This window comes from Nycticebus coucang, chromosome 16 (genome assembly GCF_027406575.1).
Source record: "Nycticebus coucang isolate mNycCou1 chromosome 16, mNycCou1.pri, whole genome shotgun sequence".
Classification (NCBI taxonomy): domain Eukaryota; kingdom Metazoa; phylum Chordata; class Mammalia; order Primates; family Lorisidae; genus Nycticebus; species Nycticebus coucang.
Window position 1 is genome coordinate 71,832,151 of NC_069795.1, and position 27,959 is coordinate 71,860,109.

At 41.0% G+C, this 27,959-nt stretch overlaps 2 protein-coding genes across 3 annotated transcripts in view; one reads left to right on the forward strand and one right to left on the reverse strand.

Moving 5' to 3' along the window:
- PARP9 (poly(ADP-ribose) polymerase family member 9) overlaps nucleotides 1-14,142 on the reverse strand; it is a 43,296-nt gene extending 29,154 nt beyond the window's left edge. The window contains exons 1-7 of one of the 2 annotated variants that reach the window (XM_053564417.1): nucleotides 14,060-14,142; nucleotides 13,502-13,740; nucleotides 9,935-10,040; nucleotides 9,078-9,111; nucleotides 5,806-6,653; nucleotides 2,825-3,058; nucleotides 1,046-1,258 (exon numbers count right to left, since the gene is read on the reverse strand). In XM_053564417.1, coding sequence (XP_053420392.1) covers nucleotides 1,046-1,258; nucleotides 2,825-3,058; nucleotides 5,806-6,653; nucleotides 9,078-9,111; nucleotides 9,935-9,949 — 1,344 coding nt within the window. In that variant the 5' untranslated portion in view covers nucleotides 9,950-10,040; nucleotides 13,502-13,740; nucleotides 14,060-14,142. Of the gene's footprint in view, nucleotides 1-1,045; nucleotides 1,259-2,824; nucleotides 3,059-5,805; nucleotides 6,654-9,077; nucleotides 9,112-9,934; nucleotides 10,041-13,501; nucleotides 13,741-13,966 lie in introns of both variants that reach the window. The other variant, XM_053564418.1, reaches the window with a different exon arrangement.
- Nucleotides 14,143-14,213: 71 nt separating this feature from the next.
- Nucleotides 14,214-27,339, forward strand: DTX3L (deltex E3 ubiquitin ligase 3L). The gene is made up of 5 exons (XM_053564419.1): nucleotides 14,214-14,431; nucleotides 15,464-15,672; nucleotides 21,509-23,047; nucleotides 23,444-23,661; nucleotides 24,532-27,339. The coding sequence occupies exons 1-5, from the start codon at nucleotides 14,248-14,250 to the stop codon at nucleotides 24,599-24,601; spliced, it is 2,220 nt and encodes a 739-aa protein (XP_053420394.1). The 5' UTR covers nucleotides 14,214-14,247; the 3' UTR covers nucleotides 24,602-27,339.
- Nucleotides 27,340-27,959: the final 620 nt, after the last annotated feature.

The following is a 27,959-nucleotide window of genomic DNA, read 5'->3' on the forward strand; positions in this document are numbered from 1 at the left end:
CAAAACCAAAAAAAAAAAAAAGAATTTATAATCTAGTTAGAAAGAAAAGATAGATTCACTTAATTTGGGAATAATTCACCACTCAGTAGACAACAGCTATTATAGTTGATATAGTAACAGCTAACCTTCATGAGGGCCTACTGCGTGTTAGGTACTGTTCTACATGTTTTACACAAGTTAACTCATTTAATTCTTGCAACAGCTCTATAAGATGGTATTTATTATCCCCCTGTTAAAGAGGAAGAAACTTAGGCATAGATAATTAAACTAACTTGCCTAAGGTCACATAACCAGTAAGAAGCAAAGCAGAGATTCACAGGGATTTTAGAGGGAAAATCCATTGATTGAAAAGAAGACAAATAGGGGCGGCGCCTGTGGCTCAGTGGGCAGGGCACCAACCTCATATACTGAGGGTGGAGGGTTCGAACCTGGCCCCGGCAAAACTGTAACAAAAAATAGCCGGGTGTTGTGGCAGGTGCCTGTAGTCCCAGCTACTTGGGAGGCTGAGCAAGAGAATCGCCCCAGCTCAGGAATTGGAGGTTGCTGTGAGCTGTGACGCCACAGCACTCTACCCAGGGCAATAAAGTGAGACTGTCACTTAGGGAAAAAAAAAAGAAGAATGAAGACAAATAACTTGTTTTAAATAAAAGGTGTCTGAGATGACAGTCAGAAATCCAAGTGGAAGTGAGAAAGGGTTGGGGATGTGGGTCTGAAGTTGGCTCAGAAGACAGGACTTTAAGGAAGTTATGGCAGAAACCTTAAGAACAGATGTGTTCTTGGAGGGAAAAAGAAAAGAGAAGAGCAGAGGGGAGAATAAATGCCAACAAAGGATAAGAGAGAAGCTAAATAGTAGGGGAAACATGGCTCATCATGACATTCTTTACCAGCTCAGAGGTAGGTAATTTATAAAAATTAAATTTCACCAAGTTAGAATACCATCACGCTATACAGCACCTAGCCCCATGTCTTACATTAAAGATACCAAACAGATGTTTAATGAATGAATTTTTAAAAACTGTAGGACATTACAAAGATATTAACCTACCTTATATAGATCTAGTTCTGTTGGAAAGATCACAAACTTTACAGTTAATTGGTTTTTTGAATAGTGTTTGGCAAATCTTAAAACTTCCTCAAACATAGTCCGTGCTGCTATTTCCTTCGGTATGCCCATGCCTCCAGTGCCAAGGGCAGGAAAGGAAATGGAAGTTATATTTTCCTCAAGGCATTTTTCCAAACACTTGCTCATAGCATTTCTCTGTAGGAAAAACACAAATTTAAGAGCAGCCTCTGAGGTAAAAATAAGACTTCACTGACCCCTTGATCCTGCCCTTATTTTACAACAACAACCTCCATTCTCTCTGGGAGTCATGTTCATGCTTCCCCAGAGGGCAAGAAAAGTCTGATTCCGCAGGAACACTCTATAGCAGTGGTTCTCAACCTGTGGGTCGTGAGCCCTTTGGGGGTCCAACAACCCTTTCACAGGGATCGCCAAAGACCATTCTGCATATCAGATATTTACATTACAATTCATAACAGTAGCAAAATTACAGTTATGAAGTAGCAATGAAAATAATTTTATGGCTGGGGGTCAAAACACAACATGAGGAACTGTACTAAAGGGTTGAGGCATTAAGAAGGTTGAGAACCACTGCTCTATAGCTATATAGTTAGATGATGAGAAACTGAAGTAATAAGTAGCCCATTTGTGCTATTCAGGACACTGGGCACCACGATTTCTTCCAGTTCATGTGGCCTTGCCCAACAAACATCCCAGTTCAGAGAGCCAATCATCAGTTTATCCCCACTCACTTGCCACTTCTAGGGCAATGTAAAGAGCTAGAAGTTTAACAAAGAGAGCAGTATTTATTCACAGTTGTTAAGATCTATCATGTAATTTCTCTTGGAAAAATGCTAATATTTTTGGCAGATTTAAACTTCCATCAGCTTTTCAACATCAAGTTGAAGATCAATACAAGAAGCCTGTCTATAAAAGGACTTCGGAAAACTAAGGGATAGAGAAATTGGAGGACCAATCTGGGATTGAGAGCTCTTTGGTCAAGAGAGGGCAAAAAATGGTGAAGAAAAAAAGGCAGACAAAGGCAGAGGTGGGGATTAAGTCTCCTCTTTCCACACCCTGAGTGGGTTCCCCCTGTTTTTTAAAGCCAGTGTTTTATGTGCCTCAGCTGAAGAGTTGGCCAGAGCCAAGCTCCACAGCAGGCACAGGTGGGAAGAGACTACAGGTAACAGATTTCACTGGAATGATGCTGGAAATCCCAGCTCCACCTGAAATTTAACAAGGGAGCTATGGAGAGGTTGAATCCCCTACCTACTAAGGAGACCTACAGGGTCACTGGGTATGATGAGGTGAACCAGTGTTTAGACCAGGCATGCCACATGAAGCGGTGTGAATTGTATTTGTTCCCGTTTTGTTTTTTACTTCAAAATAAGATATGTGCAGTGTGCATAGGAATTTGTTCATAGTTTTTTTTTAAAACTATAGTCCAGCCCTCCAACAGTCTGAGGGACAGTGAATTGGCCCTCTGTTTAAAAAGTTTGAGGACGCCTGGTTTAGACTGAGGGAGTTCTGATGTTTTAGTGTCTATTTGAAGTATGCCCAAAGTTATGTGGTTTACATAACATTTTAAATTAAATGTCTTAGGATAACTTGTGACAACTGTACTTGTTCAGTATTTCAGGTATTCACAAGTGTGCTAAAAAATGGGGACTATACCACTCAACGATATTTCATGAATGTAATGAAATGATGGAAGTTTAACAGACTGTATGGAGCTACATAAAGATACATTAATTTTTAACTTACCAGATGTGTAGAATCTGCTGAATGCCACAGTACATGATATACATATTGACAGGACAAGTTAAATCCTTTAGTGACCACTACATACGGGAAATTTTGCAGTGATGTAGTATGCAGTGATGTAATCTTTTTGTTTAATTCCAATCTCATTTCAAATCCTGCTTGTTGTACAATTGAGTCTGACACAGGTCCTTGTCTACTATTAAATGGGTCCATAGAATTAACAATCACTTCTGTCTGAAAAGGGAAGAACAGGATTTACTGTTAAATTCCTTCTTAAATGACTAATTTAAATATTTCCCTGAGAGCTTTGGAAGATAATTTTTGACGATCCTAAATCCACAAAAATTCATGTAATAATGGATAGAAATTCCTATTTCCCTGCTCCCTACCACCCCCTCTACTTATTCACCATTAATTTGCTAAACCCCAGATGCATGCCCAGACCAGGCCCTGGGGCTAAAGAAATGAATAAGCCATGATGCTCATTCTCAAACAGTGATCATTTGGTTGCTGTGAAACTGTCTGTCCTATTCAGAATTTATGTAAATACATGGATGATATAATTTTTACTATAAACTTCTGTTAGCCCCTTGCTGGATTACACCTCACATATTTCTAGACTTTCAGCATTCCCCGATTTGTTTTTGGCTCTATCAATAAATAGATTGATTTTCTGCCCCACCACCATCACTTTTTGCTATTTCTGTATGGGATTTTCGGTTTGCTTTAAACAGAGGAAATTAAATTCCTCGGGCAATTTCTACTTCTTCTTCTTTTTTTTTTAAGAGACAGAGTCTCGGTAGAGTGCCGTAGCATCACAGCTCACAGCAACCTCCATCTCTTGGGCTTAGGTGATTCTCTTGCCTCAGCCTCCAGAGTAGCTGGAACTACAGGTGCCCACCACAACACCCAGCTATTTTTTTGTTGCAGTTTGGCTGGGGCTGGGTTCAAACCCGCCACCCTTGGTATATCGGGCCGATGCCCTACTCACTAAGCCACAGGTCCTGCCCATGGAAATTTCTACTTCCTAATGTTTTTATGGTTTAAGGTAAATAGTACAGAGTTAAAGAAAGTCCAGTCCTTGGCTTGGCATCCATAGGTCAGTGGTTAGGGTGCCTGCCACATACACGGAGGCTGGCGGGTTCCAACCTGGCCTGGGCCTGCTAAACAACGACAACTGTGACAAAAAAAAATAGCTGGGAGTTGTGGCGGGTGCCTGTAGTCCCAGCTACTTGGGAGGCTGAGGCAAGAGAATCACTTAAGCCCAAGAGTTTGAGGTTGCTGTGAGCTATGATGTCATAGCACTCTACCAAGGGTGACATAGTGAGACTCTGTCTCAAAAAAAAAAAAAAAAGTCCAGTCCAAATGAGACAATGAAAAGTTCTTCAATGAAAAGTAGGCCTTCCTCTTGGTAGGGTCCCCAGATCCTCCCCTCACCCATTCTATAGGTGCCCACTTTTACTAGTTCTTCATCTGTCTTTTCAGAAATAGACTATTTTTAGTAATATTATCTCCTAGTTAGTCCTCACAGATGTGCTAAAGGAAGCTGTGCTCTTCCCCCACCCCATGCCCGAATCCCCCTAATCATTCAGATAGCTTTAGCTCCCTTTTGGGTTAACTTAGGTAATTCTTACAGATGTTAATGTATGCTTCACTTTGAAAGATCACAGTTAGAATTTGCAATTTGCAGGTCCTGGCATCCTTTAAAATGTTTAAATTCCTAATGCTGTTGGCAATAAATAAGTACAAAAAAATTTCAGTTAAAAAGATGCTATTCAAGTAGGATGTTTCCACTTTTAAAATAAATAGGTTAATGACAACTTGAATGAATATTCCATTTCCAGGGGTTCCATCAGTCTTCTCTCTAATTGTCTTATAGGTAATAAGGCGTATTTTTACTGATGATTAAGTATATTTGATTGCAGCCACAAAGGTCTTAAGTGTGACATCATTGATCCAGAAAACAAAAGAATATAGGTTTATATTCTTTCTCTCCCTCTATCCCAGTCCCTGCAACCTGCTGCCCCCTCCACTTATTCAGCATTAATTTGCTGAACACCTAGATGTATGCTCAGACTGGGCCTTGGGGATGAAGAAATGAACAAGCCATGATGTCCATCCTCAAAGTGCTATCTAGCAGGGGAGCTGCACTAACTCAGAAATACCTAGGTTCATGCTTGCCCTGACTCTTTCCTCTCCCTGACAGTGTCCTCACATATTCACAAATATTATTTTTTGTCTTACTAAAATACATTTTCAGTAATAAAGTCCTGGTGTTATAAGTATTATTTTTGTTTACCATTAATAGATTGCCTCAGAAATGCTGAGATGGTTTTTCTCTCCAATGAGATTTTTCAAATAAAGACATTTTTATGTAAGAACATTTTAGGTCTCTTAGGATCAAAGACTATCCTAATTCCTGATGGTGCCCAAGAATAATAACAATAGCAATAATTATGTGTATCATGTACCAAGCACTATTCTAAGTATTTTATGTATATTGATTGCAGCTCTAAGATACAAGTGCTGTTATTATCCTCATTTTATAGATGAGAAAACTGAAGACCAAAAGATAAAGTAAATTGCTTTGGGTCACCCAGTTAATAAATGGCAGAGCTGGTATTCAAATCCAGATGGCATGACTCTGAAGTCCATATTCTCTTTTTTTAATTCCTTCCTTCCTTCCTCCCTCCCTCCCTTCCTTCCTCCTTTCCTTCCTCTCTTCCTCCCTCCCTTTTCTTTTTAAGAGATGGAGTCTTACTATGTTTTCTAGGCTAGACTCAAACCTCTGGGCTCAAGCAACCCTCCAACTTCAGCTCCTGAGTAGCTGAAGGCACATGTGCCCATCACCATACATATTCTTAACCCTAACAAGATGCTTTCTACACAGCATTGCACAGGATATCCTTGAAATATATTTAATGGGCAATTAACAATTCCGGGATCACCTATGGCAGTGCAAGAGCCTAAAAATGACTTACCAATTGCCATTCAATATGGCCCTGGACAACCTGGAGAGTCATATTGTTCACGACCATTCTATCAGAAGGATGGGCGGCTTCTTGATTCATCCAGGGTTCCAGCTCATTTTTCCCTAAGATGAGTTCTGAAGCACGTTTAAAGGCAGCAACAGTAGGATCCTCATTGCTCACCAAGTGAATTTCTTTCAAATTACCGACCATTTGCTTGTTATACAAATTAAACCGGATAGTATTTACAATGATCTGTGTACATAAGTCCAGAGGGAACCTGAAAATCCCAGAGCTCACAGCTGGAATTGCTACTGTCTCAATGGAAGTATTTGTATACGTGACATAATCCAGAATATTTGTAATGGCCATCTGCAGCTTTTGTATACATCCCTCTGGATCCATTTCCCCCCACATGGGCCCAACAGCATGGATGATCTCTTTGCAGGGAAGCTTCCCTGACCCAGTGACAGCTATCTCACCAACTGATAATTTCCCATTTCTGGAAATAAATTTTCTGCTCTCTTCTTGGATTTCAATGCCACCAACTTTCACCAGGGCCCCGGCCAGGCCTCCCCCATGTAGAAGGTTTTCATTAGCTGCATTCACCACAGCATCAACAACATGTGTGGTGAGGTCATCCTTCCAGACAGATAACTCTAGCCTAGGAGTCAGCTTTTTTCTAAACACTTGCAGAGATTTGCTGGTGACTTCCAGGGCTGGAGAGACCAGGGTAGAGATACAGCCAAACTTATTCTGGAGGACTTCATGCAGCACACTCTCATTATTTTTTAAAATGTTGAAGTCATGGTGCTTAATGGGAATTTGGCAACTATAGTTTTCTCTGAAAGTATCAGTCTCTGGAAAAGGAGAGAAGATTAAAAAATAAAGAAATTAAGCAGGGTTCCTTTGGAAAGGATGTAATTCCATTTCACACCAGGTGACTGAGTTCCCTATGTACATAAGAGAGAAGAACTTTCTGAAGCTCCCTTCCTGATTTTTCTCACCTAGACATATAATTAGAACAAGGATATTTAAGAGTTTTCAATGGTAGGTCACTCATAACATAGATAATAAGTACCCCATAAGTGGTAGCTACTATGATACAATGATGGTGGTAAGAAAACTGTTTATATGGGGATATAGAGGCTCATGAAATTGTTTGTTTTAGAAAGGGTCTCATTCCGTTTCCTAGGCTAGAATACAGTGGCATCATCATAGATCACTGTAACCTCAAACTCCCAGGCTCAAGCAATCTTCCTGCCTTAGCCTTCTGAGTATTGAGGACCGCAGATGTGCTCCACCATGCCCAGTTAATTTTTGTATTTGTGGTAGAGAGGAGGTCTCCCTCTGTTTCTCAGACCAATCTTGAACTCCTGGGTTCAAACGATCATTCCACCTCACCCTCCCAATGTGCTAGGATTACAGCCTGGTTCATGCCTATAATCCTAGCACATTATAAAAATTCATGAACTATGTCTGGCCATGAATTTTTTAAATGTACGTAAAAACAGTGAGCTTGGAAAGACCCATGCTTAGGGCACCTGTATTGGAAGGGACTTAATTACAAATCAAAAATATGTGGAGACTTCATAACTTTTTTGCTTCCTTCGGTGTCTTAGTTTGTCTTCTCAGGAGCAGACCTTGAGACAAGGATTTAAGTGTAAGTAGTTTGGGAGGTGATCCTAGAATATACCAGGAGTTTGTGGTGGGGAGGGCAGGGTAGGAATTTAAGACAAAGTATATGAACAAAGGATGTTTTAAGGTGGGTAGACTGCCTGAGCTGAGGAGTTTAGGACCAGCCTGAGCAAGAGTGAGACCCTGTCTCTAAAAATAGCCAGGCATTGCAATAGGTGACCATAGCCCCAGCTACTTGGGAGGCTGAGGCAAGAGGATCAATTGAGCCCAAGAGTTTGAGGTTGCTGTGAGCTAAGATGCCATGGCACTCTACCAAGGGTGACAAAGTGAAACTCTGTCTCAAAAAAAATAAATAAATAAAAACCCACCAAAACAAAGGGTATGTTACTAAGCAAATGAACCTTAACACCATTGGGAGACATCCATCTTATGCCTCAGAGTTATACCCACCAGAGGAGTAATTACAGGAGCTGAGATATTTATCCAACTTCTAATAGGTCATTGGTTCAGGTAGCTCCTTGGTGGAGACAGGAAGGGAGGACATCAGACCAGTAAATGAGTGGACACTGACAGTGTCTGCTACAGTGAAAAATTCTTCATGATACTCTGGTTTCATGGCACAATTTTGGTGGAATCAAAACTAATCAACTAAAAATCTTGGCAGATAAGATGTGCTGCTCAGGTCCACCTTCAATTTGGTTATGAAGTGGGACATATGGTTAGCCAATAGCCTCCAGCTGATAGGGTTCATCTCAGCTCCCAGCCAAGGTCATGCTTTTCTCAGGACAGCCTCCGTTAATGATTGAGTGAGTTCATTTGTGCCCAAAGTGGGATACCTCCAATGGGCAATCTCTGGCTTGCAGAAGGTCAGGTTTTCATTATAGTCTGATGGCTCCACCTGCCCAAACCAGCTTCCTCTCTTTTCCTTTTGCATGAATGTTCTGCACTCCTAACTCTATCTCACCTTCTGCTTCCTGGATAACCCAGCCCTTGACATTGTATTTAATGGCATCTAAGACATTGTTAATATATGGCTCAGAGAAAAGAAAAATGATGCCAACTGAACTGGGGCGCACCACCAGGAATTTGTGGTGGGGAGGGCAGGGTAGGAATTTGATCAGTTGATAGGAACAATACCACCTTATTTCACAGATGTTGAAATGTGAAAAAAAATGTGCATCCTTAGATAAAATACAGTAAATTACTTAATTTTACTTCAACTCCCATTTCAAATCTGAGCCCCTCAGAAAGACCTCTAGTGGAGTGGCCTCAATTACCCCAAAGAAGCAGCAATTGAGTTAGGCCTACATGGCCTGAGCTTTGGTTGAAAATCTCAAATGGGCCACCCCTGATACCAGGCAGGTTATCACTTGGCTTTTCCAGACCTCGTTGAGCAAGGAGAAAATCAGGTCCCCTCTCTGGCCAATCTCAGGTACAGAGCTGCGGTCATACGGGAAGATCAGTGAGGGCCCTAGATGAATGTGCCTGCCACCTCTGAAGCACATGCTAAGGCCCCCACAAGCATCTTTCATACCCACCTGAGCAGTGGTGGAGGAAACATTCTCCTTCCGCATTCCCTTTTCTCCCCTAAGGAAAGATCTGAGCAAAGACTTTCTGAAACAAGACTGACAGCAAGGTAATCCTACCTGATTTTTCATTGTAAGCTGCAGCTCCAGCACCCTGTGAAAAAGGAGAATGGCTTTTTAAAAAAATGGAAGCTAAGTGACTACAGATTACTGACAATAAATATAGCCTAATAAACACAATACAACAGAAACCCAGCTCAAAGAACTGGGTCTGGAAGGAAGGGGAGCAAGTGTATTTTTAACCTGTGTGTCTGAAACACTACTTAAAATACCAAAGGTTCCAGAAAACACTGAGTCCCTATCCCACTTCCCTAGGGGCCAATGAACTTCTAATTCAGAATGAGATGAGGATTGGAGATTAACATTTGAAAAGGCCCAAAGATCACAGCCCAAAATGACCCCAAACTCTCAGATAGTCTCCAATCTCAAAGGCTATGAGTTTCCTAGACAGAACAGAAAACATGGCAACAGGAGCCTCATCTGCCACATCGTGCATCCTCCAGTTAGGAGCCCCTTTCAATTGCCTTTTCAAGACACACTCTTTAATGTGGAATTTTCAAGTTTAGCAAATAAGATGCCCTTCTCTATTTCCTTGTTTTTATTCCTCCTCCAATACCCTTCCTTGTCCTATCCTGAAAAAAAAGGATGTGGCTGAATGAGTGAAGGAAATAAAAATGATTCTGATTTTCAGTGCTGAGGTGACATTTTTGAAAACTCATCCATCCTCAAGTTGACTCTGTTGATCAGATTAGATATTCTTGATTCCCCATTACCCATACGATGCGAGGAGAAAACTTTTATTAAAACCAGATATGGATGTCAGGTATAATTGAAGACTTTGGACTTTTTACTGTTACAGGAAGAACTATTCATGTACTGACCAAGGTTCATGATATATACACATTTATTCTTTTTACCATGGAAAAGTCCATCTTCCAAGTTGCTGGCAGGGCAGGTCTTTAATGTCTCTCTCGTTTGTAGTTCTGAGTGTAGACTGTAGTTCCCAGATATGGTGGTCCACTTCTAGGAACGAACAGAAAAGATGCAATAAGCATTAACCAAAATCTTAGGGAATTTATTTAAAAACACCGTAGGGGGATTAAGTGTGCTTTCTGAGCCTGAATAGTTTTTCGCATGATTGGTGAAGATGCATACTTTGTTTTGCTGCTGCTGTTACTGTTTACCTTCCGTTTTCCAGGAGAGGTTCCACCTAACACTGTAATGGCAGTTGAGAGAAGGTAAAGAGCAGCACGGGCAGGACAGGGAAAGCTTTATGGGAAAGGTGAGACTAGAGCCAGGCTTTGAAGGAAGAAGCGGGTTTTTACATATTTAGAAGAGGATGAGAATCAGGGAGACCAAGCACAGCCTTCAAAGAACAGTGAGGAAAACTAGCCTCATGAGTGAGCAAAGACCCCTGGAGAGCAAAGAAAGAAGAAACAGGGCGGCGCCTGTGGCTCAGTCGGTAGGGCACCGGCCCCATATACTGAGGGTGGCGGGTTCAAACCCGGCCCCGGCTGAACTGCAACCAAAAAATAGCCGGGCGTTGTGGCGGGCGCCTGTAGTCCCAGCTACTCGGGAGGCTGAGGCAAGAGAATCGCTTAAGCCCAGGAGTTGGAGGTTGCTGTGAGCTGTGTGAGGCCACGGCACTCTACCGAGGGCCATAAAGTGAGACTCTGTCTCTACAAAAAAAAAAGAAAGAAGAAACACCACTTACTGAATTTGTGATAAGTATCTTTGCCCTAATTAGATAGGGGAATATCTGGATAAAAGTCAGAAACTCCAAGAATTATACTTTAGTGATTTTCCATCTATAGGTAGGAATTAAAGATTGTGAATTTCCAGAAGGATGATGAAAATACTTAAAAGAACTATACCTTAGGGTGGCACCCATAGCTCAGTGGGTAGGGCACTGTCCACATACACTGAAGCTTGTGGGTTTGGACCCAGCCTGGGCCAGCTAAAACAACAATGACAACTGCAACAACAACAACAAAAGAGCCGGGCGTTGTGGCAGGCGCCTGTAGTACCAGCTACTTGGGAGGCTGAGGCAAGAGAACCATTTGAGCCCAAGAGTTTGAGGTTGCTGTGAGCTATAATGCCATAGCACTCTACCCAGAGCGACAGCATGAGGCTCTGTCTCAAAAAAAAAAAAAGGAGCTTTACCTTAGAAACACAAACAATGTAACCTAATCATTTGTACTCATATTAATCTGAAATAATATATATAAAAAATAAAAATAAAAGAGGAGAAAAATACAATTGCCCACACTTGCTGTTCTCTTTGCTCCTCTGAAATGATTTTGTACCATCATCTACAGCATCAGAGCACTATACTTATTGCACGGAGAGGAAAAGCAGCAAGTTCAGTACAATTGTAAAATCCAAGGACAAGATGCATTTTTGCCTCCAGAGGGCACTGCTATTTCCACAAAAGAAGGGAGAATAGCGTCTGCTTTGCTGTGGGCTTTTGCTTTCAGATGTTGCACTTGTTTCTGTCTTTAGACCAGCTTTACAGTCCTATCAATAAACTTGGCAGTGGGGGTGGCATTCATTTAACCCCAAAGAAATAGAAACAGAAAGCATATTGCCCAAAACATTCAATCTCTTCCATTTTAAAAGCAATAGTATCAACAAAAGCCTTCCCAACTTTCCATCACTGGTTCCATTGTTTTCTTCTCTTTCACAAACAGCTAAACTTCTGGAATGAGCAGTTGACTCTACTATTACCTTCCCACTTCGACCACTATAGTCTGGCTCCCCACCTCACTCCCAGCACCCCTCTGAAAATATCGTCACTGTCTTCCATGTGGTAACTCCAATAGACTTTCTTCTGTCCTAACCTTTCTGTAGTGTTTCATTCTTTGATTCCTGAAATGCTGTTTTCTTGGCTTCTCCTGTGGCAACTTTCCTTGGTTCTTTTGCTGTTTAGAGGCCTTTAAAGGCCTTTCTCCAGACTCACTTCCACCATCTGCCCCTAAATCATTTGCCCAGGATTCTGTCCAAGAGACACTTTCCATCTCACTCTACATTCTCTCCAGGGGTGATCTCATCCACTCCCATTGTTTCAATTCCCCACTTGCAAATATAACTCCCATATATGTATGTCTAGGCTCTTTTGAACCTCACTTTTCTTTTTATTTATTTATTTATTTTATTTTTTTATTAAATCATAGCTGTGTACATTGATATGATCATGGGGCATTATACACTCACTTCATAGACCATTTGACACATTTTCATCACAATAGTTAACATAGCCTTCCTGGCTGAACCTCACTTTTCAACCTCTACTTGAATGTCTCATAGTCCCCTCAAATAGAGCCTCTGCAAAATTAGACCCTTTATCTCCTGGTTCTCATCTCCCTTCCCCTAAATCCATGCTTTGTCTCCTGGATCCTATAGCTCAGTAAATGATATACCATTTACCTACTTGCTCAGAAATCTAGGAATTCTTCAACCTTCTCTTTTGCTCCAAAGCCAACCCATCTCTGGGCGCTGACCACACAGATCACTTTCAAATACATCACTACCCTCTTCACTCATTGACCCTGGTTCACTTTTGAGACTCAGCACCTCCTGCCTGAGCTGTGGCAATACACAATTTTGGATATTTTAATGTACCTAACTTTACATTTTATTGTTTAAGCAGATATTATACTTACATGGTTCAAATTTTAAAAGTGTAAAAGGCTCACTCCTATCTCTTTCCCTAAGTTTCCCTCCCAGAGGCCATCAGTGTTTCTCCTGTATACTTCCAGAGGCATTTTTACACAAAAGTAGCAGCTTATACTAACTCTTCTACATTTACTTTCCCCACTTAATGTATCCTAGAGATCTTTTCATATTAGCACCTAGAAAGGTTCCTCTTTTATTTTTCACAGTTCATTGCAATCCATTGTATAGATACATGTTATTATGTAACTGCCTCCATTCATTCTTGCTTGGAAATGTGTTCTGTGCACCCTTGTCAGCACCATCTTTCTAAAATGCAAATCTGACATGCCACTTTCTTACCCTGCTTATAAACCTTCAATTTCTCTTCACTGCTCCTTAAGACCTTTCACCATCTACACCTGTGCTATCCAAGGTGGACGATTTAAAAATAACAGCATGTAGCTACTGAGCACCTGACATGTGGCTAGTCCCCACTGAGATACGATGCAAGTGTAAGAAAAACACTGGATCCCAAAGACTTAGTATGGTAAAAAATGTAAAGTATCTCATTACACGCTGAAATGATTGCATTTTGGATATATTAAGTAACATCATTAAGACTAATTTCACCTGTTTCTCTATGCTTTCTCGGATATGCCTAGAAAATGTTTTAGAATAATCACACAGGCTCTCTTATATGTCTATTGGATAGCACAGATGTAGGTAGGCACTTCTTCCTTCACCTCCTTCATCCATCTTCTCTCCTCCCAGGCCTCAGGCCTCCTCTGTACAACAGTGGTCCCTGTGCCTTGAGCACTCTCCGCACTTACCCTCCCTTCTCCTCCCCACACTCTGATTGGGATTCTGCTTGAAACTTTCTCTCGGAGACGTTCAAGAGGTTTCTCTTCTTGGTCCACAGGTCCACCTCCCTTGAGCAGCCTGTACAGTCACGGCCTGGCTCCCATCTTTATTCCCTCGTTCACAGGTTGAACAGGCAAACAGTTTAGGGCTGTTGGCGAAATCAAGGAATGGGGCAGAAAACCCCCGAGAGCCAGTCTAAAGGGTAGAGCTGGAGGCAGGGAACAGGCAAAAGGTCACAATGAAAGTGAACAAACAAATTCAAATGCTTAAAAATAATACGGAAGTTTAACCCAAATTCAGAATTTGGGCAAATAATAGTAATAACAAGAAGTTACAAAGAATCAGAAACAAGAGAAATTTATCTTATTCGCCCAGTCTACATCCTCGCAGGGGATCCCTAACCCCGGGACCCCGGCCCGCGCCTCCGCCTGTACCTGGCCTCCCGCCCGATCCTGCAGGAGCGCGGACGCGAGAGCCCAGAAGGCGCCGAGTGCAGCGCCCACCGCCCGGGGACGCGACCTACTCACCCCGCAGAGAGCCGCGGCGCAGACTGCAAACCCAGGAGGGGGAAGCAGCTCTGCCGGGAACCGGGAGGGACCTGCCGGGAACAGGGAGGGACCTCCGGGGAAGCGAAACTGAAACTTGGCGGCCCCAATCGCCGGGCGGGACGCGCCTTCGCCCCAGTCCCAGCCCAGCACCAGCCCGACTCGGAGTCATGGCGTCAAGCCCGTGCCCAACGTCCCCGCTGCTCGTGCGGGCGTCCGAGTTCGGCCTCCGGACCCGCTGCAAGCTGGAAATCTACTTCCAGAGCCGGGCCTCGGGCGGCGGGGAGTGCACCGTCCGGCCGGTCGAGAGCGGCGCCCCGGGCACCTTCCGCGTGGAGTTCAGAGAAAGGGAAGGTGAGCTGCGGGCAGAAGGGGTGCCGGCTGGGGCTGGGGTGCAAAGGCCATCCCGGGGGCCCAGCCCTGCGGGTTTCCAGGCAGTCCCAGTGCAAGCTGGCACCGTCTGTTGAGGGGACAGAAATGAGACTGCGGCCACCGAGAGACTAAGAAAGGGAACACTCAGTGGAGGACAGAGCCCCAGGAGTGCCGGGTCTGAGATCTGGTTTGGGTCTCAGGGTTGACGCTTTCCATTTCCTTTTCCTGACTTAGTTCTCAGCTGTCCTCTTCCTTCCCTAAAGGCCTGTCAGCCGCTGTCCTTGTTATTTTGGCTTTCCACTTCATATTTTAAATAATGATTCCAGTGATTTATTTTTTGAGGATTACAGAAGTAATATTGGAGGTGCCAAAAAAAAATGTATACACATTTGTTAGAAGTAAAATTGAAGTAAAATTCCCCCAAAGTGTATAAATTGCAGGTAAAATGTCTAGGTACACTTGACAGTCACAGTACTTTCAATTCAACTTCAAAAAGTTAATACATAGATAACATGCTTAAAATGTGTCTACAATTTTGGGGTACCCTTTGTATATGTTCACTATAGAAAAGAGAGAAAAGAGTAAAGAAGAAAACTACCTGGAGATAGACAATGTGAACATTTTGGTATTATTTCCTTCCAGCCTTTTTCTATGAATGTCAGCAAACACATACCTATTTACAAAATTACTTTTCTTTCCTGCTTTTTTCACTTAGTTGTGTAATGAATATTGAAATGGAAGACTGGAGACAATTTTAGAAACATGACTTTTAATGTATGGATGATGTTCACTGTTATTAAGCTTTCATTTCTATAGTAAAACTTAAGCTGTTCACTTTTGATAGTTAATAGCACTCTGCTTCCTCCCTTACCAATGCACATGCCACCATGCAGGAAGCAGCTTTACTAGGAGGGTGCTGGGGCAGGACACAGATGCAGAAATAAGAGAATTACTTGAAATCTCTCCCATTTCTGTGTGTATGTATGTATGTGCATGTTAATGTCTCCACTGCAGCTAAGGAGAGAGTCTTGAAAAAAGAAAATCACCAAATATCTATTGATGGAAAATCTGTGACTATTTCCCTGGAACCCACTGAAAATCGAGTAGAGAACACAAGAACCAGAATTTCTTCACTGACAGAGTCACAAGCAGGTGCAGAGTCTGATGGGAAGTATTCTAATGAAAGATATGTTCCTACCGCTATGGATTCCTATGTCCAAAAGGTGACTATTGAAAGAAGATGGCTGTGTTCCTGCAACTTCCTCTCCAATCACCACACCTCATGTGGTATCGGTCCAACAACTATGTACTGGGGTCTAATAATGAGCGAGGCATTGTTTTAGAGACTAGGACACAGAGGTGAACATGATCTCTGCTCTCATGCAGCCTGTATTGGGAGTGGGGCAGAACCTAGAAAGACAATAGGCTTACAAAATAAATAAAACCATTTCAAAGTAACAAGAAAATGTAATGGGGATTTGCCATAGATGCTACTGATGGGGCCAGGGCGAAGAAGGGGAAGATGGAGGTGGTGTTACTTCTGACCAGAAGTCACAACAACTTCTCTGAGGAGGTGACATTTGACCTGAAACTTGAATGATGAGAAAGAGGTGGCTATGCAAAGATCCTTTCAACAAATGCATGTTGACCACCTACAGCATGAACATTTGGCATATTTTCTTCCAGCCTCTTTCTATGAATGTCAGCAAACAGAAACCTATTTACAGAATTCTGAGTCTGTGCTTCAATCCCTGCTTTTTTTCGCTTAACTATAATGAGTATTGAAATGGGAGACTGGAGACAGTTTCAGAAACATGACTTTTCATTTTTGTTTATCTAAAGAAGTTTTTTATTTCACATTTAGTTAGGGTTTTTTTTATTTTTTTGGTTGTTGAGACAGAGTCTGGGTAGAGTGTCCTTGTGTCATCGCTCACAGCAACCTCAAACTCTTAGGTTCAAGAGATCCTCTTGCCTCAGCCTCTCTAGTAGCTGGGCCTAGTACCACCAGGCTAGCTTTTCTATTTTTAGTAGAGATGGGTTTCACTCTTGCTCAGGTTGGTAGAGATGGGGTTTTGCTCTTGCTCAGGCAGGTCTCAAACTCCTGAGTTCAAGGGATCTACCCATCTTGGCCTCCCAGCGTGCTAGGATTCAGGTGTGAGCAAATGCACCCACCCCTCACATTTAGTTTTGAAAAGTATTTATTAGGTACAGTTTTTTTTTTTCTTTCAATTCTTTAAAGATGTCATTCCACTGTCTTCTGGATTGTACTGTTTTTGTAAAAAGGCTGCCCTTCTTATTTCTTTTGTATATAATGAAATCTTTTCCTTCTGTTTGTTACAGATTTGGTGGGGGTACATGTGATATTTTGATACATGCATGCAATGTGTAATAATCAAATCAGGATAATAGGGATAGATATCTATCACTTCAAGCAATTATCTTTATGTTAGGAACATTCCAACATTCTTTCATCTCCTCTAGCTATTTTGAATTTTATATATTGTTAACTGTTTTAGGCACTATTGTTGACTGTTGTAGGTATTATTATAGGAGCTGGAGTCAGGAGCTCATAATTAGACCCCAGTACTTGTAGTAGATGTTGGACCCATAACACCAGATCCCAGCAGACTCAGCCCTTAGGGGCCTACCCTTTTAGTGAGGGAAACAGACAATAAAAGTAAACAAATAGATATATAGGGTAAACATAAAGTTTCTGTGCAATTTAAATTAGTTTAACATAGTAAATTGCACATGAACTTTATGTTCACCCTGTATAATAAAATGTCTGCCAATGGTAACTTCTAGGAAGAAGAATAAGCAGAATAAATGACAAGACAGAACCACCATTTAAAGTAGGATGTCTCAGTGACATCTGAGTAAACATGAATGAAGTAAGAGAACTAGCCAGGTGGACTTCTGAGGGAAGAACATTCTAGGCAAAGGACAGCACAAGTGCAAAGGCCTGAGACAGGAGCTTAAATCCTGAGCCCCAGGATTTAAGGAAGCCAGTGTTGGGGAAGTGGGAGAGAGCAGTGAGCAAGGAAGAGAATGATAGGAACTCAAGAGAAGTACCCCAGAAGTTAGGTCTTTGGGACTGAAGGTAAGGACTTTAGACATTTTGTTGTTTTGGTTTGGCTTTCTTTCCACTTTATCCTCCTGAGTAACTATAACTACAGGCAGGCACTACTATGCTGAGCTAATTTTTTAATTATTTCTTTATAGAGATGAGGTCTTACTGTGTTGCCCAGGCAAGTCTTGAACTCCTTGACTCAAGGGATCCCCCAGTCTCAGCTTTCCAAAGTGCTGGGATTACAGGCGTAAACCATCATGACTGACCAGGATTTTGAATTTAATTTAAATGTCAGGGGATTTATCAGATGGTTCTGAGCCAGGGGGAGTGATTCTGATTTACATTTCTAAAGTGTTGCTCTGGCTACTGTGTAGAAAAACATATGTAGGAAGAGACTATCTTGGAAGGTTAGAGACCACTTAGGAGAGGTTGCAAAGTGCCAGGTGAAAGGTGGTAATAGTTTGGACTCTTATGTGGAAATGTGAGGGGTGGCTGGATTCAGGAAACATTTTAAAGATCTAAAGGAAGGATGTTACATGTAGTGAAAATAGCATGTGCAAAGACCTTGAGAGTAAACAAAACATTGGAAATTTTGCTTTTAAATTATATGCAATTTTCCTCTGTCCTTTTTATCTTAATCTGGTGTGTCTTATATTTGAGCTCCTAAAAGCCAGGATTTAGAAAGACCCAGCAACTTTGCATGTAGTCAAATATTCAGTTGAGGGTTAAAAAACAAAAAAAAAAGGAGGTAGTGAAGAAGAGAAAGAAAAAAGAACAAAACAGTAGTAGAAAAAAATATTTTCCTTAGACTTATGGCTCCCTTCCAGGTTCATAGTCTTTTGTGAGAACTGTAGCAACTTGCTCAGAGAGCAGAAGCCTTCCCTCTAACTGTTTCCAAGATCAAACAGATAATGGCAGCTCTAAAACACAGATTGCCCAGCCATGGATCTTTTTTTGTTGTTATTGTTCAATTCTTTTAATATTTTTTAATTGTTTGGGATTCGCTGAGGGTACAAAGAATTAGGTTACACTGATTGCATTTGTTAGGTAAATTCCCTCTTATAATTGTGTCCTGTCCCCAAGAGGTGTGTCATACACATGACCACCCCAATCCCCTCTCTGCTCCCCCTCCCTGCTCCCTCATCTCCACATTCCCCACCATGTATTAAGTCATCTGTTGTCTTCATATTAGAATTGAGTGCTTTGGATTCTTGGTTCTCCATTCTTGTGATGCTTTACTAAGAAGAATGCATTCCACCTCAGTCCAGGTTAACACAAAACACATAAAATCTTCATCTCTTTCAAGGGTAAAAAAAATCATATATCATGATCAAGTAGGTTTCATACCAGGAATGCAAGGATGGTTTAACATATGCAAGTCCATAAACATAATTCACCATATCAACAGAAGCAAAAACAAAGACCATATGATCCTCTCAATAGATGCAGAAAAGGCATTATATAAAATTCAGCATCCTTTTCTAATTAGAACACTTAAGAATATAGGCAGAGGTGGCACATTTCTGAAATTGATTGAAGCCATCTGTGACAAACCCACAGCTAATATTATACAGAATGGAGTAAAACTGGAAGCTTTTCTACTTAGAACTGGAACCAGACAAGTTGTCCTCTATTACCACTACTATTCAACATAGTGCTGGAAGTTCTAGCCAATACAATCAGGCAAGAAAAGGAAATAAAGGGCATCCATATGGGAGCAGAGGAGGTCAAACTCTCCCTCTTTGCTGACGATATCATCTTATACTTAGAGAACCCCAAAGACTCAACCACAAGACTCCTAGAAGTGAAATACAGTAATGTCTCAGGATATAAAAGCCATGGATCTTTTAAAAGATGCTCATAGGTTGTTTTCTTTCTTTTTTAAATTGTTTATTATTATTATTATTTTCTTTTATTGTGGGGGATTAATTGAGGGTACAAGAAACCAGGTTACACTGATTGCATTTGTTATGCAAAGTCCCTCTTGCAATTGGGTCTTGCCCCCAAAAGGTGTGGCACACACCAAGGCCCCACCCCTCTCTCTCCTTCCCTCCCTCCTTCTTTCTCTCTGTACTCTCCATTTCCCCCACACCCACCGTGTCCTCAATTGTTACTAATTGTCCTCATATCAAAATTGAGTACATAGAATTCATGCTTCTCCATTCTTGTGATGCTTTACTAAGAATAATGTGTTCCACTTCCATCCAGGTTAATACAAAGGATGTAAAGTCTCCATTTTTTTTAATGGCTGAATAGTATTCCATGGTGTACATATACCACAGCTTGTTAATCCATTCCTGGGCTGGTGGGTATTTAGGCTGTTTCCACATTTTTGCGGTTGTAAATTGAGCTGCAATAAACAGTCTGGTGTAAGTGTCCTCATGATAAAAGGATTTTTTTCCTTCTGGGCAGATGCCCAGAAATGGGATTGCAGGATCAAATGGGAGGTCTAGCTTGAGTTCTTTGAGGTTTCACCATACTTCCTTCCAAAAAGATTGTACTAGTTTGCAGTCCCACCAGCAGTGTAAAAGTGTTCCCTTCTCTCCACATCCACACCAGCATCTGCAGTTTTGAGATTTTGTGATGTGGGCCATTCTCACTGGGGTTAGATGGTATCTCAGGGTGGTTTTGATTTGCATTTCTCTAATAGATAGGGATGATGAACATTTTTTCATATGTTTGTTAGCCATTGTCTGTCTTCTTTAGAGAAGGTTCTATTCATGTCTCTTGCCCATTGATATATGGGATTGTTGGCTTTTTTCATGTGGATTAATTTGAGTTCTCTATAAATCCTAGTTATCAAGCTTTTGTCTGATTGAAAATATGCAAATATCCTTTCCCATTGTGTAGGTTGTCTATTTGCTTTGGTTGTTGTCTCCTTAGCTGCACAGAAGCTTTTCAGTTTAATGAAGTCCCATTTGTTTATTTTTGTTGTTGTTGCAATTGCCATGGCAGTCTTCTTCATGAAGTCTTTCCCCAGGCCAATATCTTTCAGTGTTTTTCCTATGCTTTCATTGAGGATTTTTATTGTTTCGTGCCTTAAATTTAAGTCCTTTATCCATATTGAATCAATTTTTGTGAGTGGAAAAAGGTGAGGGTCCAGTTCCAGTCTTTTACATGTGGATATCCAGTTCTCCCAACACCATTTATTGAATAGGGAGTCTTTCCCCCAAGGTATGTTCTTGTTTGGTTTATTGAAGATTAGGTGGTTATAAGATGTTAATTTCATTTCCTGGTTTTCTATTCAATTCCAAATGTCTGTGTCTCTATTTTTGTGCCAGTACCATGATGTCTTGAACACTATGGCTTTGTAGTACAGCCTAAAATCTGGTATGGTGATGCCCCCAGCTTTCTTTTTATTACTAAGAACTGCCTTATTTGTACGGGGGATGCTCATAGGTTGTTTTAAGGCAGGGCGTGGTGGCTCACACCCGTAATCCTAGCACTCTGGAGGCATGTAGATTGCTTGATCTCAGGAGTTCAAGACCAGCCCGAGCAAGAGCAAGACCCCGTCTCTAAAAAATAGCTGGTGTTGTGGTGGGTGCTTGTAGTCCCAGCTATTTGGGAGGCTGAGACAAGAAGATCACTTAAGCCCAAGAGTTTGAGGTTGCTGTGAGTTATGATGCCATGGCACTCTACCAAGGGTGACAAAGTAAGACTCTGTCTCAAAAGAAAAGAAAAGAAAAAGATGCTAATGCCCAAGGCTTCACTGCTAACTAGTCCTGTTAGAATATCTGGGGATGTACCTGGGCCTTCGATGTTTTTTTCCTTAACTCCCCAGGTGATTCTAACATTCAGACAGGGTTGAGAACCTCTGGGCTCTATATGTAGCATGCTGCATTCTCTATAAAGGATATGAAAGAAGTTGTCCCCTGCTCTGGGAACACATAGTGGTTGGTTCTGTAGTCTCAAGGCTTTCTCCACAAGAGAAAACTGTATGTCTGGATGCTGAGATACTTTATTTGTTCCTGTTCTTTTTAAATTTTCAGATCTTTCTTACTGTCACAGCTGATCTGAACTGTAACCTGTTCTCCAAAGAGCAGAGGGCACATGTAACTACTCTCTGCCCCAATGTCAGAAAAATGGAGGGCCACAATGGAATTGAGAAGGTGTGTGGTGACTTCCAAGATATTGAAAAAATATATCACTTCTTGAGTGACATGTTCCTAGAAAGTGAGCAGAAACATGAATCAAAAATGGAAAGGAAGAAGGCACTCAAGGAGCAAGATTGGAACAGCTATGTTTCTCCTGAACCAGAAACCAAGTCAGAAGAAAAAGGCAACTGTTTTGAAGTTCCCTTGCCTTTGTTTGAATACTTCAAATTTACCCATCCTGATAAAATAGACTCAATAGAGAAAAGATTCGATATAAACATCAAAATCCAGGAGACTTCTCCAAATGTGGTCTCTATAGGCTTCCCCAAAAGTGGATCAGGCAACCTAGAAGCAGCTCGTGAGTCTTTTGTTAGTGAATTCCAGAAGAACATAGAAGGTCTGAAGCAAGAATGTTTCTCTTTAGCAGACAGTAAACAGGCAAATAAAATCAAACAGAAATTGAATCTCCAGTTTACAAAACTCCTTATTAAGGAGAAAGGAAAAGAATTAACTCTCCTTGGGAGCCAAAATGACATTTCAGCTGCCAAACAAAAAATCTCAGAAGCTCTTGTCAAGGCACCTATGACAATATTGACTAAAGGTTGCATGACCGATGGAATTGAAGTTGACACTGATCGCTTTAAGCTTTTAGAAGCTGAATTACTCAAGGAGATATCAGAGATAGAGAAAAGGTATGACATTAGAAGTAAGGTTTTAGGAAAAAAGCAAAAAACCTGCATTCTATTTGAACCTAAGGATCAGCAGGTAGATCTATCTGTGCATGCTTATGCAAGTTTCATCGATGCCTTTCAGTATGCCTCGTGTCAGCTGATGAGAGAAGTTCTTTCACTGAAACTGTTGGACAAGGAGAGAAAGCACTTATATGGGACCAAGTTTGCTGATGATTTTAGAACAAAGTATCCAAATATACACCTTGTGCAAAGAAAAGAGTCCAATATACACCTTGTGACTTTGACTGGTTTGCCAAATCACCTTGCAAAGGCAAAACAGTATATCTTAAAAGAAGGGGGAATGTCTCCAGTGGCTGGAGAGAGATTGAAGGAGGATCACGAAACATCCATGGACATTGATAGTAATGATTCAAAAGCAGATTCCCTCTCATTCAAGGACTCTGTGAGTTCTGAGGCTTCAGAAGTACACAAGAAGGAAAAGGACATCTGCGTCATCTGTATGGACACCATGAAGAACAAACAAGTGCTACCAAAGTGCAAGCATGAATTCTGTGCCGCTTGTATCAACAAAGCCATGTCATATAAGCCAATCTGCCCTTCATGTCAGACTTCATATGGTATCCAGAAAGGAAATCAGCCAGATGGAAACATGTTCGTCGCTAGGTCACCACAGTCACTTCCAGGCTATGAATCCTGTGGCTCCATTGTGATTACTTATGTTATGAACACAGGTGTACAAACAGTAAGTGTTTTGGAGGCCCCTGGGTTTCTTTCCACTATCCTAGAGATTACCAGAGCAAAAGAGACTGTCCTGTTGACTCAGCCAGTGGATTTCCCAGGGACCAGGAAATTATTTCCATGGTCAAATGCAATGATTAGAATAATGGTAATTATCTGTTGTGTCTATTTCTTAAGACAGAAAAACGGTGGGTGGAGATTCTGCCTTAAGATTAGGAAGGGGGAGTAAGAAAGGTGGATACAGTTCCTAGCATCAGGAGGAAGAAGGAGAAATATGAATTACTGGGCATATGGGCAAAACTGCAACACTTTTCTCTATCTACAAATGAACACACTTATACATATAGTACAATTTAAATAGGGGACTGTTTACGCATGATATTTTCTTGCTTTCATACAGAAAGAGCACCCACACCCAGGAAAGAGATATTCTGGGATACAGCGAACTGCATATTTGCCTGATAATGAGGAAGGAAAGGATGTTTTACGACTGCTTCAAATGGCCTTTGACCAAAAGCTGATTTTCACAATAGGGTACTCTCGCACATTAGGAGTCTCGGATGTCATCACATGGAATGATATTCACCACAAAACATCCCGATTTGGAGGACCAGAAAAGTGAGAGTCTTTTGAAATGCAATGGCTGCTAAACGGATTGTAGGGGTTGTAAAATATGGCAATTTCAAGATGCAGATATAAGGAGACTTTACAGTAGTGGTACTGGGTATAGTAAAGTATTTTGAGAGATGCTAATCAGGGATTGTAACATCAAAGACAGAAAGACTGGTCTCCATAAATTTCTACTCTGCCAACTACAAAGTATTATGTAGTTACCAAATTTTACATCAAATGACAATGCAAGATGAATAGTGTGGAAGGTGATTTCATTTGAGGCTTTCATGTCTATTTGAAAGGTAGATCCTAGGAATGTTATTTACACTGGTTTCTTTTAGGTCACCTTTTTTTTGTTTTTCTCTCCTCTCCCCCCATCAATCCACAGAGAACATGAACTCACTTGGCCAATAGCGTTTTAGGAAAAGTCTTAGTTGTAAGGAGACCAGTCGTGGAAGCTGTGTTACAGGAAACCCAATTTTTCTTTATGAAACTCAAATAGAATACCTTAGCCCTTGATATTAATGAAAAAAATACATCCTGAGACTTTTCCAATCCTCAAATTTGAAAATACTACCAACATATGATTACAATGCCCCCATAAAATACAGTATAGTTATCTATGAGAGTCACTACTTATAATAAGCAGAAAATAAGAAATGGCCTATTGCGAGGCAGATACAGGCCAGACATCTAGACTTACTCACTGACTAAATGACTCACATCTGCACTTGTAAGAGAGACTGTAAGTCACCAATATTTAGGATTTTCTGGGAATGTTTGTAACACTAAATATTAAATGCTCAAATGCCAAATGTCTCTTGTACCGATTGGAACCACTTGTGGTGACACTAAAGGAATTTTTTCCTTTTGCAGGTTTGGCTACCCTGATCCTACTTACCTGAAACGTGTCAAAGAGGAGCTGAAAGCTAAAGGAATTGAGTAAGAAAACTACTGGAAGAATGTCTTCACCCAAGCTGTCAAAAAGTAGATTTTAGGAGGTTGACTTAACGCCAATGTAAATCCTTTTATAAATTTTTATCTTTATCTAAGAGTAGGTTTAGCTAGTCTTTCATTTCTAGAGTGATATTTTTGATGGAAAGCAAAACCCCAAAGGTCTCTATAATTTTGCTGCAGAAGTGTCATTTCTCATTCTTATGTCATCTTCAGGGCTGAAGGTGAGTCTGAAATCATCATCCATGTTGTTCAGTTGGACTACTCACTATCTCTGGAGTGGATCTTTAGTTTTTCTTTTTCCCTTTAATTTCCACCTGTGAAAGTGAAATTCTAATGCACATTACAGGAGGGGGTAGGAGGGCTTTGGTTACAGAAAATTAGAGACCCATACTCCCCTCCATTCCCCATGGTAAGAAAAGTGGTCAGGAGCAGAGACCGGGCTACCTTTGGTAATAAATAGCATTAAGGCTATTATTTTTAATGACACAGAGCCTGGTATACAGTTGGTGCCTGCCTTAGTCCTTTGTGTTCTTAAAAGGAGTACCTGAGGCAAGGTAGTTTGTAAAGAGAAAAGGTTTATTTGGCTCACACTTCTGCTGGCTGGAAGAATGGGCATCTGGTGAAGGCTCAGGCCACTTCCATTCTTAGGGAAAGCAGAGAGGAAGCAAGACAGCAAGGGAGAGGTGCCATGCTCTTAGTAACTTAACCAGTTCTGGTGGGAACTGACAAAGCAAGAATTCACTCATTACCACTTAGGAGGACAGCACCAAGCTTTTCATGGAGGATCTGCACTCATGACCCAGATACTTCCTATTAGGCTCCACTGCCAACATTGGAGATCAGATTACAACATGAGATTTGGAGGGAGTCAAACAAACCAAACTATAGCAGTGCTTAATAAATTTGTGTTACCTGACTGAGGTTGCCAGTGACCCAGCCGTGGTAGGGATATATGCTTTCAAAATTTTCAGCAGATTCAGGAGTAAGGAATCCATTTCTGGAGTCCTCACCACTAATTTGGAAAATTTAGGATTTTTTTGTTTTTAAGAGACAACGTTTCTTGATGTCCAGGCTGGACTTGAAGTCCTGTGCTCAATCTTCCCACGTCAGCCTCCCAAGTAGTTGAAACTATAAGCAGGAACCACCATGCCCAGCTTATGAGTTTCTTTTTTTAATTTTTTTGTAGAGACAGAGTTTCACTTTATGGCCCTCGGTAGAGTGCCATGGCCTCACACAGCTCACAGCAACCTCCAACTCCTGGGCTTAAGCGATTCTCTTGCCTCAGCCTCCCGAGTAGCCGGGACTACAGGCACCCGCCACAACGCCCGGCTATTTTTTTTGTTGTTGCAGTTCGACCTGGGCCGGGTCCGAACCTGCCACCCTCGGTATATGGGGCCCGCACCCTACCAACTGAGCCACACGCGCCGCCCAGCTGATGAGTTTCTTACTCTGGAACACTTGGTGCCTGAACTCTGACCAGGCTCCGAACATGTATCTTTGCTCCCTGTTCCTTATAACCTGCCATGTTGGATGCATTTGCCCTACCACAGTAACACTACATGTTCCTGAACATTGCTTTCCTCTGGATGTTTTTGACTACGTCCTGCTTCCAGGTTTAAGAGATAAATAACCCTACTTTCATAACTGTCTTCTGTCATTTTATAGTAACTCTAGTACCCATTCTATTAGTTTTTTCATCCCACCAGTTGATGTTTTGTCCTTAAAATCTATCTCCCTGACACTCTCTCTAGAAAGAAAAAAGGCGAGAGTTAAGCCTACTATAAGAAATATATAATGTATCAAATTTTACTTTTAAATGGTTCTCCAAGTAAGATAAAAGTCGTAATAGCAAATTATCTGATTATCCATGTTCTAGCCTCTCTCCAAAAATGGCAAACAAGATGTCATCTTATTTTCCTAAAGATACACATACACAAACATAATTTTTTTGGTCAGATAATAATAGGTAACACGTACACTGTACTTTGTCCCTTTTATAAGAGCTTTACATATGTACTGATACAACTACTGTCCCCATTTTATAACTGGGAGAACTGGTGCACAGAGAGCATAAAGAACTTGCCAAAGGTCACACAGTAAACAAACAAATGCTGCAATTTGAACCAAGTAGTCTGGCTCCAGGGCTTCTTCACGCCAGAGTGGTAATACCTCCTGCAGGCACTTCTCCATGGAGGAAGCTAAAGAGATCCCTTTATTATGAGCTTCACCCCAGAGTGGTATTACCTCCTACAGGTACTTCTCCATGGAGGAAGCTAAAGAGATCCCTTTATTATGAGCTTGTCTCAGAAATGGATTCTACAGAGTACTCGCACTCAAAGCAAAGTTTCCACCAAGGAAGACCTTTTTGAACAACTTTAAAAGGCAGAATCTTTTTTTTTTTTCCTTTTGTCCAGAGAGTTGAGGAAGCTTAAGCTAAGTGATATGTCTTTTTAAATAGAAATCATATTATACATTTAATTTTTGTTGACTGATTAGATGACTTACTATTATACTTGATTATTTTCTATCTACTAATCTTTTGTCTCAATTTGCTGCAAAGAAGCAAATTTTGGTTTTTACTAAATTGTGGATCCTAGATTATAGTGTATATGTACATGCAAATTCTATGGTGAGCGTGGTTGTTAAGCATTTGGATTACTGCTTTTGCTCTTTGGGAAGGTGTTATTATCTGCATCTGCTTTAAATAAAGTTAAACCCAAACTTGGAACAGACTATTTGTATTGTTTACAGTACTCCTTTTTTCTCTTTCATTAGGTTGGGGATTTCCTATAACACAATATACAATTGTATACCATGTGCATGAACATCTTTCATTGATTTTTGTATATAGCAGTTTGCTACATATTACCACAGTAGAAATGAACTATTCTTGAGTTCCCTGCTGCCAGTTTTAGCTGTAAAAATCACATTTCTCAATATTTTTTCTTTTATAACAGGTTACTGTAAAGATAAAAGTAGGCTTCAGTTTTCATTTCCTCTCTTCACTCTTTCTAGAGAATGCATGTCTAACACCCTACCAAGCTAGACTTGCCTTGGCCTGGTCCTAGAGTTTGTTTTACCTCTCCAACTTCTGGGATGAATTACCCAGAGAACTCAGTGAGCACCAGCAGATTAGAGTCACCTTCCTTTGCAAAGAAAAAAAAATTTTTAAATAACACTGAGATTGTTGATGTTTCTCTAAAAATAGCATTGAAGTAGTCATTAGGAGAAAAATCAGACCTTTATTGGACTTCCTTATACTTATCTTTATAGTTTAGTACTGGTTTTGGTTTGATTTACTTTTTTATCAGTTGAGTCATTTTTATTGATCGAATCTAAATCACAGA

Coding starts and splice junctions, on each gene's coding strand:
- DTX3L (XM_053564419.1), top strand. CDS start 14,248: ATGGCGTCAAGCCCGTGCCCAACGTCCCCGCTGCTCGTGCGGGCGTCC. Junction 14,432..15,463: donor GGAGTTCAGAGAAAGGGAAG/GTGAGCTGCGGG, acceptor TCTCCACTGCAG/CTAAGGAGAGAGTCTTGAAA. Junction 23,048..23,443: donor TGAACACAGGTGTACAAACA/GTAAGTGTTTTG, acceptor GCTTTCATACAG/AAAGAGCACCCACACCCAGG.